Source organism: Equus caballus, chromosome 16 (genome assembly GCF_041296265.1).
Source record: "Equus caballus isolate H_3958 breed thoroughbred chromosome 16, TB-T2T, whole genome shotgun sequence".
Taxonomy (NCBI): Eukaryota; Metazoa; Chordata; class Mammalia; order Perissodactyla; family Equidae; genus Equus; species Equus caballus.
In genome coordinates this window covers 46,449,037-46,466,630 of record NC_091699.1, presented here as the reverse complement: position 1 = coordinate 46,466,630, position 17,594 = coordinate 46,449,037, and the positions used below count along the sequence as shown (strand labels likewise).

Genomic DNA, 17,594 nt, shown 5'->3' with positions numbered 1-17,594 from the left:
CATGTCAAAAGAAGATAGCAGCTGGCCTGGGACAAGATAAGCATCAATAAGGACAATAACTGCAATGGGTTAAAACTCAGTAATATGTTTAAATCTAGTAGTTCTTAATGATATATAAAAACAAACAAACAATTGGGTAAATGTTGGAGGATATTAGTAAACCAATGCATTATTTTGAAAACTGGTAAATGAAGGGGAAAAATATCTAGCTTTTATCCTTTCAAAAAACAAAAAATAAAACAAGACAAACAAACACAAAAAACTGTACCACAAGTAACCAAATATTGGATGAGGCAAAGTTTCTCTATATAGAAGTATTCCAGCTAGTAAATGAGCAAGGAATAATAAATTAAACTATCACTATTTTACATCTCTTTAATGAATCAATGTAGTGAGCATCAATAGCTATTAATGAAAAGAAACTACCAGATATTACATGCCACCTGATGAAAGACCATATATCACCTCTGAAGTCAGTTTTTGTGCCAAAGGGAGGGGTCAAGGATCAAATCTAAATCTAACTCTGATCAAGCCTCTGGCTCGAACCACCAATTTACAGGAACTACAAAGGACAAAAGAACATATTAAACTACAGCAAAGAGATGCAATTAGCAAAACCCAGATTGTGGGACACTAGCACAAACCCAATTTCTTCTACAAATAAACTACAAGATGAAAAAAAAAAGAGACAGACAGAGGGGAATTTACAGATTAAAAGACATATCAATGAAATGCAATGTGTGGACCTTTTTTGGATTCTACCTCAACCAGATATTGCCCCAGGATGTGATGCAACATAAATGTAGAAAACCTATTATGAAGCATCCTTGCCAAGCAGAAACTGAATCTAATCAAGCCTTTAGCAAGTTAACTTCTAAGAAATAAGGAGAATAAAGGAAAAAGTTAACTGACATCACAAAGAAGTGAAGTGACTAGTCCAGAACTTGGGACTGTCCAAGAAAGTGACCTGGTTTCTAAAGAGTCAATGGCACTAGGATAAAAAAAGGAGGGGGACTGCTCTAGATTATGAGTTAAAGGCTTAACAATTAAATGTAATGCAGAGAACTTAATTAGATCCTGATTTGAAGAAACCAACTGTAAAAATACATTTGTGAGACAGTAAGTAAAATTTGAAAATTTGGCAGGTATTAGATGAAACCGAGAAATTGCTAATTTTTTCAGGTGTGATAATGACTTCATGGTTATTTAAGAAAATATCTGCATATTTTATAGATGCACACTAAACCATGTAGAAATGAAATGATATGATTGGATTTGCTTTAAAACACTTTAGAACAAAAAAAAAGAGAAAAAAGGGATATAGGAAATAAGTATGGCACAATCTTAATAAATGCCAAGTAACGTATATACAGGGGTTCACTGTGCCATTCTTTTTAAAGATTTTATTTTTCCTTTTTCTCCCAAAGCCCCCGGGACATGGTTGTGTATTTTTAGTTGTGGGTCCTACTAGTTGTGGCATGTGGGATACTGCCTCAGCATGGCCTGATGAGCGGTGCCATGTCTGCGCCCAGGATTCGAAGTGGTGAAACCCTGGGCCGCTGCAGCAGAGCGTGCCAACTTAACCACTGGGCCACAGTGCTGGCCCCTGTACCATTCTTTATATTTGTACATGTTTGAAATTTTTCATAATATAAAATAGAGAAATGAAAAGGAAATTAACATTACACGTTAAAATCTCCTTTCCTTGAACTTTAAAAAATATGTGTATTTATATATATTTAGATAGTTGCTGTTAAAGTATTTATCTATCATTAGTTTCTTAACTCAAGAAATTAATTCTAGTTTTAAAAGGCCCTGTCTCCCTAAAAAGTAGAATAAAAAATTTTCATTTCTGTAAACCTTCTATATGCTTTTACCATTTCATGAGAAGAAAAATAAATGCTTTAATAAGAAGGAATCATCAATTAGCAATAAATCATACACACAGCTACTCTAAAATTCAGTTTACAGTCATTTCATATAAAAAAGCAGGTTCTTTCTTCCCCCTTTTCAGCAAATATGGTTCTAAAGAATATTTGACAACATTACTATCATTTGCTTGGTATTTATTTTATTTATATATTTTAAATAAAGCAGAAACCTCTTGTTTTGCAGAATGTTATTAATTACTTTTGCTGTCTTCTCTTCCCTCACAGTTTTCAATAAAACCACCATTCACAGACCACACTCAAAAGACAGCTGAGTTAATCTACAGCACAGTGGCTGGGTGTCTCTAACCTCTCAAGTTCTGTCTAGGAAGAGCTGCTGGGATTCCTTTTCAATTCTAGTAATCAGCAAACAAACAAAAATATTTTTAAGAACCTGCCACTACACTCTTCTTGGTATTATATTTAGAAAAAATATCAGAGGCTGGCCCGGTGGCGCGGCGGTTATGTTCGCATGTTCCGCTTCTCTGCAGCCCGGGGTTCGCCAGTTTGGATCCCGGGTGCGGACACGGCACTGCTTGGCAAAAGCCATGCTGTGGTAGGCGTCCCACGTATAAAGGAGAGGAAGATGGGCATGGATGTTAGCTCAGGGCCAGTCTTCCTCAGCAAAAAGAGCTAACTGTCCTCAAATTAATCAGGGCTAATCTTCCTCAAAAAAAAAAAGAAAAGAAAAAATATCTTATTATTTAACATTTATAAAATGTCCGCCGCATTCAAGAAAGGAAACAAAACTTTTGATGCTATATTCTATTCCCCACATATTTTCCACAGTTTAACATAGAGAAGAGAGTGCTTGAGAGGAGGGAAGAAACTCCATGCTGGAATGTGAGTTCAAATATATTCACCAATTAATTAAATATTATTTTAGTAAACCAGTAATCTATCCTCGGCAGACTAAACTGAGTAACAAAGTGTGAGGCTGACTTACTCAGCTTGAGTTTGGGAGAAGCCATGTCATCATCATCAGGCAGTGGGCCCAGCTCTTTCCTTTTATCCTTGAGTAACTTCTCCAGGATATGTGCATCATTGTACACCTATATTCCATAAACATATTTAAAATTATTTTCTATAAAACTTTTGATTATAGTATGATATACATCCATAAAGAGGTTTTAAAAACACAAGTTAGGATAGTTGAAAACTATTTAGCTTGAGATCACTACAGAGCAACAAAATCCCATCTCTGTGGAGTAGGTACAGGCCTCAACCGGTTTGTTGTTTAAGCTTTCCAGGTGATTCTAATGTGCAGACACACATGCTAACATTTGAGAACTTTAATAGAACCACAGTAGAATCACTGCAAGTTTTTACAAGAATTCTGAAACATATTTACACATGCTGCTTTCTTCATAAATCTCTCTTCAACTGGACCCTCAAGGTAGCAGACTTAGCTCAATGAAAATTAAAAACTAAAAATGTCCAATAGTTGGAGAGCAATATCTCAAATATTGTTAAATGGGATTTAACATCAGTCTGTGATCACAGTCTGGTGTGATCTGTGAAAAGCAACAATTCCTGCTTAGGATCTCTCTCTGAAGACTGAGTCAACGGTGGTAACATGTAGCCAAGAACAAGGGTAGTCACCTAACGGCCTCACCCCCAAATGGCTTCCTCCCAAACCCCCTGCAGAGCTGTCCTTCCTGACTGCCACCAGAGCAGAGGGGCTGAGGGAATAAGTGACCTCTCTTCTTTGGCCACCTCTCTCAAGAATGGCTTTTTTCTCTACCCGTGGCAGACAAGTGACACATTAGCTAATGATACTGAGGACAGTGTAGACTCCTATGATAAAACCATTTCTTTGGTCACAAGTACCCTCAGTGTCTATTTTATATTCAAATATAATAGCAAAAGAAAGGAAATAAATGATGTGAAAATGTTACTTTATTTCTGGGAGAGTTAAAGTAGACAAAGGAAACTTGAAAAGATATATGCACGCCAATCCATGTTCACTGCAGCATTATTAACAAGCCAAGATATGGAAACAACCTAAATGTCCATCAAAGGATGAATGGATAAAGAAAATCTGGTACACATACATGTACACGTACACACACACACACACACACACACACACGCAGGAATATTATTCAGCCATAAAAAAGAATGAAATCTTGCCACTTGGGACAACATGAATGGACCTCAAGGACTCTATGCTAAGTGAAATAAGTCAGAGAGAGAAAGACAAATACCATATGATCTCACTTATACATGGAATCTAAACAGAACAAAAAAACCAAGCTTGTAGATAGGGAGAACAGATTGGTGGTTGCTAGAGGCAGAGAGTTGGGGATGAGAGAAACTGGGAAGGGGGTCAGAAGGTACAAACTTCCAGCTATAAAATAAATAATGGGGGGCCAGCCTGGTGGTGTAGGGGTTAAGTTCATGTGCTCTGCTTCGGTGGCCTGGGCTTTGTCGGTTTGGATCCCTGGTGAGGACCTGCACACCACACATCAAGCCGTGCTGTGGCAGTGTCCCACACACAAAATAGAGGAAGCTTGGCACAGATGTTAGCTCAGGGACAATCTCCCTCACCAAAAAAAATACGGATGTAATGCACAGCATGTTGACTATAGTTAATAATACTGTATTGCACATTTGAAAGTTGCTAAGAAAGTAAATTTTAAAAGTTCTCAACTCAAGAAAAAAAATCTATAGGATGGAGATGGATGTTAACTAGGCTTACTGTGCTGGTCATTTTGCAATATATACAAATATCAAATCATTATGTTGTACACTTGAAACTAATATAATGTTATATGTCAATCATACCTCAGTGAAAAAAATAAAGTAGATAAAAGATATGAAATAGAAAAATAGTGGGGCCGGCCTGGTGGCACAGCGGTTAAGTTCGCACGTTCCGCTTCTCAGCGGCCCAGGGTTCGCCGGTTTGGATCCCGGGTGTGGACATAGCACTGCTTGGCAAAAGCCATGCTGTGGTAGGCGTCCCACGTATAAAATAGAGGAAGATGGGCATGGATGTTACCTCAAGGACAGACTTCCTCAGCGAAAAGAGGAAGATTGGCAGCACTTAGCTCAGGGCTAATCTTCCTCCAAAAAAAAAAAGAAAGAAAGAAAAATACTAAAGAAGGAAGACTGTGTCTTAGTTATACTGATAAAGAACTAAAAATCAAAATGTCTCATAACAAAATCAATTATTTAGAGGTACATTTATGGAAACATCCTGATTCTTATATAATCAAATCATTTTATGGACTATCCATGGAGAAGCATGGCTATTGAGGATAATAATAATAATGATGATGAAAGATTTTAGTGCCATTGGCTTTCACTCAAGTGCTTACATGAATACCAGGTACTGTGCTACACACTCTGCGTACATTATCTCCTTTAAATCCTACAACAACCCTGATGCAAGTACTATTATTATACCCAATTTATAGACGAGGAAAATGAGGCTCAGAAAAGATGAGTTATTTACACAGGGATTGGCAAAGTAGGATTCAAATCTAGGATGTCAGATTACAGAGTACGAACTTTTAACCTTCACCATGTATTGCCTCTCCTTTTAAACAATTAAGAAAAGACTAAGTATTAAGCTAGTCACTGAAAAAAGTAACCTAAGTTAGGCCTCTAGACACGGTCTCTCAAAAGGCATTATTCTATGAGCACCCAAAAGAAAACGTGCCTACTCCAGGATTTCCACATGTCCTTACCTGGGAGCCCTCCTCATTGTAGTGCCTGGCATTCCGGAACATCAGCTTCATGTCTTCTATCATTCCCTCTTCCCCTGCATATTTGTCATTGCGGATGTTATGCTCAATTATTTTCAAGTCCATTGGCTCCAAGATGATTTTATAATAATCAGGATAGTCCTTTTTGGATGGCTTAACCATAAATAGATCACAAAGTCTTCTGCCTGAACCTGGCTCACGAGCTTCAAGAACAACATTGAATAAGATTTTCATTCGCTGCTTTCTTATGTTCTTTTTACTGTTGATGGGGAGGTAGAAAAGGGGGAAAAATGAGAACAGGTTCAGTTTTCTTTATCCAAGGATGAACATAAAACAAAGTAATCTTGTGAGCAAGTGCTTCATAATGATTTCAATTTATTAATTATGAATGCCACAAACACAGTAAACATGCTGGAAGCTATAAGCAAATATTAGGAAAATTTCCAAAATAGTTAAAACATAGTGACTGGCAGGAACAGCCAATGAACACCAGACAAACCTGTTTAGAATATTTATGAAATGCAATGCTTGAAAAAAGATCTTGTCTGACACCCAAAGAAAATGAAATTCTACTATCAATTGAAATATATTTTTTATTTTTAAGAAGAATAGAGCAGAAGTGGAATAAAACTACTGATTCTCTACTGTTACTAACAGTCTTCATTTAAAAAAACAAAACCAAACCCAAAAAACAAACAGTGACAAAGAGAAGTGCTCCATCTCTTAAGACAACCCCTCTAAACCACTCTAAACATCTGTTTCTGGTTACCAGAAAACAATGGGAGGCTGTCTGCCAGACTAGTCTCTCTATAGTAGGTACAAGTCTCTTTTGTATTTATCCCGTCAGGGTCAGTCCCTGCTCCCTCCCCACCAGCATTGTTCCACAGTCCCAACCTAACTTAAAGAATAAATGGTCTGTGGTTTATCTGAGCTTTTGAGTAAATTTTCATCCTTGAGTGTAAATCCCTATCTTGTTCTCCAAATTCCCCCACTGAGATGTGATCCTAAGAAGCAGATGTGAACAGTATGGCACAAAATACCCAGGACCACAGATTAGAACCTGAGTTATACAGGGGCCCAAGAGAACATACGGGCTAGTCTACTAATTGTTGAGGAACTGGTTCAGAGAGGCTGAATGACTTGCCCAAGGTGAGCTGTCCAGCGAATTATTAGAAGAGATGATCTTCCAATATGATTTCTGGCCTATTGTTCAGGACACTTATAAAGAACTTCTGGCCAGACTCGAATCAGCAGTCTCCAAGTGAACAGTCAGGAAGATAATAAAAAGAAATGACTTATCACTTAATTTCTACTAAGTAAACACTTACTAAGATCTCACAGTATATACTTAAAGGTAAATATTTTTTATCTGTTTCCTATCCTATAAATGGAAGGAAGTTCATTGCTGAAGGAAACTACGTGGCCAAATGGGTCTCCTAGTCCATTCCTCTGATCATTCACTCTACTGTTGGGTAACGAAGAAGCCAAAGGCTAGCTATTTTCTCTCCAAGGTTGAAAATATGCTTAAAAAAAAAAAAAGAAAGGAAACTCAAATAAAGAATAACTAATAGATAAGAAAAGAAATATCTATCCTTAAGTCAGGATTTAAAAATGTCTCAGAAACGCATGTTCCAAACATCATGGAGCTCAGGCAACCACACATTGATCCAATTAGGAGAGAAAATGGACCTGTTTCCTCTGATTGGGATCATCCTCATCACCTGTGTCTTCACTTAGACTGCTTATTTCCCTTGATGGTCCTGGAATCATTCCTGCCATTTCCTCCTCTCAGTCCTTCTGCATCTCCAGTCAATGGTTGTTAGACGATGGCAATCTAGAGAAGTTTCATCTAGCGGAAACTATGTCTCCATAGAAGCCTCCTGGAGTAATGATGTGAGAAGAGTTCTCTCACTCCAGGACTTTAGCAGGTGCATAATGGAAGGGGAACTCGGGACAAAGCTCTAATACCATAGAGCTCCGTGTTTGGGCAGAGATTAGAACACAGATGACTTTAACCTTCAGGAAGCCTCTGAAGAAAAGTTTCAGAACCTGAGTTTGGTATCACAGAAATCTATACTTAAAACTACTACAATCAGATATGGCTTCTTTAGGTCTCACTTGTTTGGGGTTGAACTTCAAAAGGAAGACGCAGGAATTCAATTTTGAACCCCTAAGTTAAAAAGATCTTTTCAATAACCAACTCAGTGAAATCACTCCTCACTCCAGGAATACCAAACAGAACAATTCAATCGAGGCCCTTTTTGGACCAAGAGGAGATCAGCTCTTTTCCCTTCCTAGTTCCAGCACACCATGCCCAATCAACATTAGGGTCTTCTGTATGAAGCTACAGTACAAATAGTCTAATCCAACAGTGAGTCTAGGGCAGATTTTTACGAGATTTTTAAGGAGGGAAAGCTTTTAACCGAATTTGAGGGAAAATGTCAATGAAGGAAAAAAACGGTGAGTGGTAGATTCTTCCAACTCCAGTAACTCTGACACTAGGCACCTTTAAATGGGACATACTCAAAATGTCAAATCTAACTGTATTTAAGAAACTGCTCTAATAACTGAAATTTACTGTTTTAGGACTTACATTATTAATAGTATCCTTTCTCCACTTGTACGATTCACTCATTAAGAGAGTGACATGTAACTGGTTTCCATCCTCAAAGGCAAGTAAAACTTCTGTTATCAGGGTCACTTATGATCTTCTCTGAACAAATCCAGTTTTGTTATTTATTTTTTTACATTTTTCCAGATCCATTTGAGAGTGAGAGCCACTGGCCCATTACTTTTAATTTGGCTGCCAGAAAAAACTCGGAGCTAAACTTCATACTTTTTTACAATAACTATATTAGCTTAGCTATGTGATATATTCGCTTTATCTTTTCTTTTTTTGGTGAGGAGGATTGTCCCTGAGCTAACATCTGTGCCAATCTTCCTCTATTTCGTATATGGGAGGCTGCCACAGCATGGCTTGATGAACGGTGCGTAGGTCTGCGCCAAGGATCTGAACAGGCGAATCTCAGGCTGCCAAAGCAGAGTATGCAAACTTAACCTCCACGCCACTAGCTGGCCCCTGCTTTATCTTTTTCCAATCTGGATGCTGAACCTTATTACATCCATAACTTTTGAAATATTTTGGAAGTATTTTCAATACTTTTTGAAATGAGATGAACTCTACATTACAAAAAGGCAGCTACCACATTCCCCTATTTGATACTTTCTGGTTACTATTTTTGATGTCACCTTGCTTTTCAGATTCTTCTTAGAACCCCTCTATGCATCCTACCTCTCTTCCTCTCTCAGACCATTAACTGTAAATGGTTTGTTTATTCTTCCCCATTTGGGGAAAGGTGCATAAAATTAAATCCCAGACCTTGTAACTGATATACTCACTCTTCTTTCAATCAGCACCTTTGAATGTACTAAAGTAAAATACATCTTAAGAGAGTTCAAACCCAGAGCTGTTTATCATTGTGGACTTAAGGATGCCATCCTCAAAGGGACGCCAATTCAGATCATGGACTTTGTTATAATAAATATACAATTCTAGAATTTTACAGGAAATGGGCCATAAAGGGCACCTGCACTAACAAAATCAGTATATTACAAAATTTTCCAGCAAATGAAAGTCAAGTGTCTTGAGAAATTGGTGCTTTTTTAAATCTGCACAAAGATTATAAACTAGTAGAGGCTCTGTTCTGAATCTCTGATTTTCCAGGCACCACCACCATCCTCCTGACCCCCCAACCCAGCCTGAAACACTGTAATTTTTTGCTTCTTTTAGTTCATCACCAAGTTTTAGAGGATCTCCACAGCCCTTCTAGATTTGATCTTTCCTTTCAATTTTTCATGCCACAGTGTTAGTCCTAACCCTCATACTGTGTGGCTGACCACTTTCTCAAACGTCCTTACCATTATTTTTTCTGAGGCTATTATTTATATTTTATGTATTCCTATTTGCATATATTCACACAAAATTCCTATTTATGGTTATAGCTAAGACTTCTACCATATGCCTTGGCTAAGCACTATATATGCACTTTCATTTAATGCTCAAACTGAGAACCAGGTACAATTATTATCCCAACTTTGTGGATGTAAAAATGGAGACTTACAGAGATCAGCTGAATACCTAAGGCCATCAAGTGAGTAACCAGAACTGAGATTTGAATCAGCTGATAATCACCAGGCTGCTTTTTTTTTTTTTAAGATTTTTTTTATTTTTTCCTTTTCCTTCCCAAAGCCCCTCTGGTACATAGCTGTATATTCTTCATTGTGGGTCCTTCTAGCTGTGGTATGTGGGACGCTGCCTCAGCGTGGTTTGATGAGCTGTGCCATGTCCGCGCCCAGGATTCGAACCAACGAAACACTGGGCCGCCTGCAGCAGAGCGCTCGAACTTAACCACTCGACCACGGGGCCAGCCCCACACCACCAGGCTGCTTTTATCACGTTATTCCCTTTCCCAAGAGTTAGAGCTTACCAAGGGCCTCTCTAATCAAAGTCAACCTTGTTCATAAGCTTCAAGGGCTCCCAGCATTTAACTCTCTGGCCCTAGAGCTTATGGGGCCTGCTGTTAAGCTAAGTAAACCCTAAAGGTTCTTTCTTTTACAAGGTTTGCTACATTTCATCTTCAAATCTTCAAGGAACTGAACCTTTCTATTTATCTTTTCTAAAGAGTTTTCCCAGACTAGTAATATCTGACTAAAAACAAAATGAAATCTATCAAGTCTTGATGTCAACAGGAACAACTTTCAGAAAATAATCAGAGCTACATTTATTGAGCACTCACTGCATCCAGGCCCAGTTTTAAGGGCCTTAAACATATTAACCAATCAGGCACTCACAGCAATCATACGTAGGTATTGTCATAAACTCGTTTTTCAGATGAGGAAATTGAGATGAGGCTCAGAGCACAGAGCTAATAAGAACAACTGGGATCTGAACTTGGGCAGTCAGGCTCTAGAGCTTGGGCTTCTAACACTACTCCATGATGCCCTGCATTTCTACTTGTACTACTACCCAAAGTCAGTGCCACACACTATGAATGATATAAAAAGAAATACAATCTGTGGTCTTTTTCTTAAATTTACCATCTAACTAAGAAAACTTTTCTTAAGGAAAATTTAGGAAGAAGATAATGACAACTCAGTAATTTTGTAGAGTGGACTACATATGGTAGCAACATGGAGCTAACTCTAGAACAACTAACTTTCAAGAAAAAACATGGCAGGCAAATCATTATTTCCTAAAGCTATTTGGGCAACCACGCAACATTTCTATGCAGCTACACAATTGTGTACCTTATGCAATTATTTTACTACATTGCTCCCACATAATTTCATTTGTTTTCAACCTGCCCCTTTTCCTGACCAATAAGTCCCTGACAGATAGAAATGATGACTAAATGTTGTTCTTTATGACCTGTAAGAACAACGTCTGGTGTTCTGCAAGCAACTGAAACTCCATGAATGTCAGATGGCAAAAGTGAAAATAAAAGCACCACATAATGATTACTAGGACTATAACATGGCAACTCATAGGCTGTTTTTAAAATCATAAGTAACATGCAAAAGAATGGGTGCTTTTAAAGAAATAAAACATGGACAAGATCAGAGACTGAGGAAATGTATTCATGCTTGAGAAGCACCAACCCAATGCATAGGTGCCAACATAGATTGACATCATTTGGATTGTCAATGTTGATTTTGATCCCTCTACCATCCCTATATCCCTGAAAGGGAATAAACACCTGCCAGCCCCCAGACACTGGCAATGCCACCATAGTCTCAGCCTCTACTTTTTTGCTACAGAAGCACAGCCGCAATGACTGGTGAGGGAGCTTGCTGCCCCTGGCAAAGCTAGCAACAAATTAAGGCTCCTGAACATACCTAGGCTAATTCTGAATTCATTTTACTAAGTATACTTCTAAACAGTACTGCTTTCTTTATTCATAAAATAAACTGGCACTCAAATAAAAACTGTTATTTCACATGCTTAAGGCTTCACTTTTCACCTAATCAGTACTGATCATGCCACAGAAGTTACACTTTAAAAAATATGTTTATGCATAAAAAAGGACTGCACACCTGGATAGCCTCCTGAGACCCAACATCTCACTGTCAAGAGTGTTCCTGGGAAAGCAGAAACAAACATTACATGTGAAGAGAAACAAAACAAGCAACATCGGAGGGTCATGTATAAACCAAATATGGTTGAGAAAAAAGAGGATTATTCAATCCAAAGGATAAAAAAATATTAAGAATACTTGGAACATTTCAACATGGAAGACAGCAGGTGGATTTTTAGGTAGAGGTGTGGGGAAGAATGCAATCCCAGAATGAAGAGAACACATCCACATTAATTTTTTTCACATTCTTTGATATTAAAAAAATAAGGCAAAGACAGAATCATGAACAATACTTGGGAGTCAAGTCAAGCATTACTTAGAATACTTGGCCATGACTTCTCTGGACAAGCTTAACTTAACCTACTAGGCTGCTTTGTTTGCCTGAATTCTGGAGAAGTCTATTACTTATTACCAAGACCACTTAACATAACTACCTTCTAAAAGGCTCATTATGTTCTTTCATTGTCGTAGTCCAAAGTACAGGACTTGATTCTCTTAACCTCTTAACATCCACTCGTGCCTATATTTCAAACCCAGGTATGTTCTTTTATTGTTTTAGCTATGATTTATATTTGGTTTTCTCTTATTTGTGTTTTTCACTCTATTATACAAAACACTTCCTAGGAAACTTGTTCATAAAGAGAATTTTTGTCTGAAGTGGGACTTTATTATTTCCAGAACATAAAGCTTAGTTTTCTTTTTATGGGAGGTTTTAAAGTAATAACTTTCATTTAATCTACTTGGGTTGTCCCACAAACTATAAGCCACAGAGATAGGCAGTTTTTAAGGATCTGGCCTGGGCTAATCCTTCCTTGGAACTGTTTTCTTAACACTCAACTAGTTTAAGATCTCTCTTTTCATTCAGTGTTGGCACTAATTGTACCATCACTTTTGCCTCCATTACCTTCTTTTGCCTGAGAAGTTTTTATCTTTGATTGGTGACTGATCTGGAAAACACAGGTGATGCTGTAGTAGAGTTATATAATTACACTCAAAGATGTTCTTGATTTGATGTCTCTGATCTGGTTTCACATTTTTTCTCCGTTGTCCCTGGTGTAACAAGGAATTAAGAACTTGGAAGGATGAAATTCATAGGCCAGTAATGGAGGAGACTCACATCTCAGGGTACACCAATCAATTTAGTTACCATGGCACAGCATAGCAAAGTTATTTTCAAAGTCGAAGAGATTTTCCCAAAAGCTATTTGTAAGAGGGAAAGACAAGACAGCTTCTCTTTTTCAAACCACTTTTTTAAATCCTCTGATCTTAGTGGATCTATTAATGCATGAACAGAACTGTGTTAACTAATGACAACTTCATTCGATTTTGAATCTGTCAAGCCCTGCTTTAGTGATTAGCTCATTTCTTGTTTAAAATATCCTCCCTGGATTGACTGCTGCTACAAAGACGGTGAGACAGTTAAGGTTAAGGGAGAATATGGTGTTTCACAAAGATCAAGCCAGAGAAAACTCCGTGTGGGAAGCGTAGACAAAAGAGATGGTCTTGCATGATTCTTTATAGGAGTCCAGCTTCAGAATCTTACAGTTAGGTCCCCTTCCATAAAACCCGTGAGAGAAAGGAAGGGTTAGGGAAGTTGAGAGAAAAGTTAGAAAGTAAAGAAAACCAAATATCTAGCTTAACATTTTATGAACTACGAGAAGTTATGACTTGGCATTTTACATCTGACATCCTTAAAATGGCAAATAAAGACCAGATTAACAAGGAAAAACAAAAGGGTAAGAGTAATAACTTACTTCACTATAGTGGTACTACCAAGTATTTTGTAATTCACAATGCAGAAATTACCTAAATTAGATTTAAGTGGCAGTCTTAAAACACATTAAAACAAAATAACCTGGACAGCAAAAAGAATGACAGTTTTGCCAAGCTACATAAGTAGGTGTCATTTTTATCTATGTCATCTAAAAGCAATATGGTTCTTGTACAAAAAAAGCACTAATCATACAATTTACAAACGAATTCTAAAAGAAGACGTTATCAAATATTTAAAGCTTATAAGAGAAATCATACTTGATAACTTAAAAAATATTTTTCTGCACTTATCTAAAACAAAATAAACAGAAACTGAGAAGATGTCTCCAGCCCTGAGAAGAGTATATACCTTTTTCTTTTGGCACTACCAGTATCAGAGGTGGCTGAAGAAATCATGCTGTCTCCATCTTCAATGTCGTCTCTCCTGGCAAGCTCCTTCTTCTTTGCCTAAAACAGAGTAGATCCCAGGAGTAAAGCTCACTTTGCTGAACACTCCTAGAATATATGAATATCAAAGAGCTAGACATAGCAGAGTCATTCAGAAAGATACAACCATACGTAGGATGCACAAAATTAAAGAGTCATTAAACATTTTCAATAACCCAATTTAACAAAAGCCTGTATGACAGAAAAGTAGGTTAAAAAAATGGATCCGGAGAGTTGAGGAATCAACACTAGCTAAACTCCATTTAAGACTACAAAGGGCACCGACTTGTTAAAAGCACTGAGGCAAGTTGCAGGGGCATCCTGCTCTGGTGATCATATTTAAGTAAAGCCAAGTCAAAGACAGCCTTTGTACACTTGACTTCTTAAGCAACAGTGTGGTTAAGAAGAAAGTTTGATGCGAGAAGTGAAAGATGATCTACTTTTCAACACATGCCTTTTTAAAGACCTTCTGCCAAACAGAGCTGAAAGTCCAACCACAGCAGACTTAGGGAATACATGAAAAGGAAATACAGACCTTCCTCGACTTACGATGGGGTTATATCCTGATAAACCCATCCTAAGTTGAAAATATAAGTCGAAAATGCATTTAATACATTTAACCTACCTAACATCATAGCTTAGTCTAGCCTATCTTAAATGTGCTCAGAACACTTACATTAGCCTAGAGTTGGGCAAAATCATCTAACATAAAGCCTATTTTATAATAAAGTATTGAATGTCTCGTGTAATTTATTGACTACTGTACTGAAAGTAAAAAGCAGAATAACTGTAAGGGCACAGAATGGTTCTAAGTGTATTGGCTGTTTACCCACATGATTGCGTGGCTGACCGGGAGCTGTGGTTCGCTGCCACTGCCCAGCATCATGAGAGAGCATCACAGAGCATATCACTAGCCCGGGAAAAGATCAAAACACAAAATTTGAAGTACAGATTCTACTGAATGGGCATTGCTTTCGCACCATCATAAGGTCAAAAAATCATAAATCAAACTATTGTAAGTTGGGGATCGACTGTACTTGAAATCCACAGCACTGATCACAGTGTTGATGATACAAAATGAAGATTCCACAGGTGATCTAAAATTGCTTTTGTTGCTTCCTTGCTCTAAGATTCTCTTTCCAGATTCTACCAAAAACTGAAAGGTAGATACAATCTGTATTTCATATCTATGCCTTTTTGTCTTAAAAACACTAGATAACCTGTGACCTCAGATGCCCTCCAAGGTGTACTCTCAGAAGGGATCTGATCAACTCATGGACACTGTACAATGACTAATTTAGCCTCAAGATGTTCTTTCTTCTAGGAGCAACCGTACGTTAACAAAGTCTAGACCTAAAGAAATAAAATAATGATTGAATATCATCTGTGATTGGAGGAAAATTACCCGAAGATCCTAAAATTACCCCCCAGGGACAAATCCTGATTCTTCCACTCACAAAGGGAACCCAGTCTAAACTATTATTTCTACTCTACATGGTCCTGATAACTCTATAAAAAAATTCAGCAGTATTTGTGGTTGAAATGAATGCTGTGATATTGCTGGAAGGAAAACATACATCTTAAAAGGCCATACTCAAAATGTGTAAAGTTATTTCAATTATACGTACAACAGCTTAGCAAAACCAAGAAATCATACCTGCATGACTTGCTGCAATTTTAGAACTCGCTTGTAGATGGCTGAATTGGGAACATTATAGCGTTTGGCATTTTCAAACATTAAATTCAGATCACACTCCAAATGATCTAAAGTTTCATATTCTTGGTTCTTTAGCTTTGTTCTGTGAAAGAAAAATACATGGCTAGAATTTTCCATTATGAAACACCCTTCCTGAAAGTCCAGTGCAAAAATTCTGACAAGCACTAGATAGTATCTTTAGTAGTGATACTGATTAAAGGCCTGGAAGTGACACTTGCAAGTATAAAGTGAGGAGGCAAAAGCACCACCGTATTTAGGCAATACAACAGTTTAACTGAAAACCTAAAAGAATAAACTAAAACACTTTAAGAAGTAGTAAGAGGACCTAGTAAGGTGGTCAATTACAAAGCAAATATACAAGCAAAAATCCTAATGGAAAAACTGTTAGTGGCTAACACGCAAACCCTAGAAAGAGACAAAAATCAGGGATGTTGTAAGCTACCTTAATGAAGAACCATAGTCATCTACCCATTTCTGAAAATAAGAGGCCATTCCAGTTCATGAGAGTTAAAGAAAACAGAAAGTTACAGACTATAGACAATGACGAGTGGTCTTAAGATTGTAAATGAGATGCAGATATATCCAAGTCCATTCACTACTAGTCTTCAATACAAACATTTCTAACTAATTATGATGGCTTAAAATTGAGGTTTTTAGGCGCCGGCCCCGTGGCTGAGTGGTTAAGTTCGCACACTCCACTTTGGTGGCCCAGGGTTTCACTGGTTTGAATCCTGGGTGCAGACATGGCACTGCTCATCAAGCCATGGTAGTGCGGCATCCCACATGCCACAACTAGAAGGACCCACAACTAAAAATATACAACTATGTACCAGGGGGCTTTGGGGAGAAAAAGGAAAAATAAAATCTTAAAAAAAAAAAATTGAGGTTTTTACTTATTTTACTTAAAAGTCTTAAGAATTCCACTATCTCTTTCAGACACTAAGGCTATTTCTAATACCAACTCTCATAAAGTCTCTATACACTTTGTACAAAGTGAAGAGTTATGGTTTGCTCTAACTCTATATGGATTTAGATAAGATAGATTTTTGCATTTTTTGATTGAAGCATTTGCATGCTGTCCATCAAAATCACAAAAAATAGTATTAAGAACTACAGTATGTGTAAACAGCTTCATAGAATGAATGTAGAGATTCCAGACTTTTTTCTTAGAATGACATTATCTATTCTACATGTAAAGTGTTAGTTAAAATTTACCAAAATCATATGCAGATTCCATGGAGTGCTTAAAGAGATATGAATGTTAGAAGACATCTCTGAGAAGAAGCAAAAACAATAACAACAATGAAGCACAAACGCAGCTCTCAGTATTAGCTTACACTGCTAGCATCCAGAGTTTAAATTACAGCCTCAGACTTAATACGGCAAACTCCAAGGGTAACATGCTGGGTATTCTCAACACCCACAAAGAACAGATAGAAAACTCAAACTTGTAAATGACAATCTATAATAAATCTGCAGATATTTATCATACTGATGTTAATCAAGGGTAGTGAGAGGGAAGGGCAGAATGGGAAATAAAAGATGGAGATGACAAGCCCCAGCACAGTGGAAAGTGGCATATGGAGCCGCACTGTCTAGCTTCTATTTTTGCTGCTTTCTTCTATCTTCTAGCACCCTATTTTTGTTGCTTTTGATGACACTCAACTCTTCCTAGGATTGTGCAATACAATACAGTAGCCACGAGCCACATGTGGCTACTTAAATAAAAATTAAATAGAATCTAAAATCTAGTTCCTTAGTTGCACTAGCCACATTTCAAGGGCTCAACAGTCACATGTGATTAGTGGCTACCAGACTGTACAGCACAGAGAAAACAACACTTCCACCATCACAGGAAGTCTGCTGGACAGCACTGTTCTAGATTTCCCTGTTGACGTAGAGCATA

General features: G+C 37.6%; 1 protein-coding gene across 35 annotated transcripts in view; it reads right to left on the bottom strand.

Moving 5' to 3' along the window:
- PBRM1 (polybromo 1) overlaps positions 1-17,594 on the bottom strand; it is a 122,261-nt gene that overhangs the window by 56,023 nt on the left and 48,644 nt on the right. For 19 of the 35 annotated variants that reach the window (XM_070237416.1, XM_070237429.1, XM_070237417.1 and 16 more), the window contains 4 exons: positions 15,629-15,770; positions 13,895-13,992; positions 5,621-5,897; positions 2,875-2,980 (listed from right to left, as the gene is read on the bottom strand). In XM_070237416.1, the coding sequence (XP_070093517.1) occupies positions 2,875-2,980; positions 5,621-5,897; positions 13,895-13,992; positions 15,629-15,770 (623 nt within the window). Of the gene's footprint in view, positions 1-2,874; positions 2,981-5,620; positions 5,898-11,731; positions 11,777-13,894; positions 13,993-15,628; positions 15,771-17,594 lie in introns of all 35 variants that reach the window. The other 16 variants (XM_005600572.4, XM_070237428.1, XM_005600573.4 and 13 more) reach the window with 1 other exon arrangement.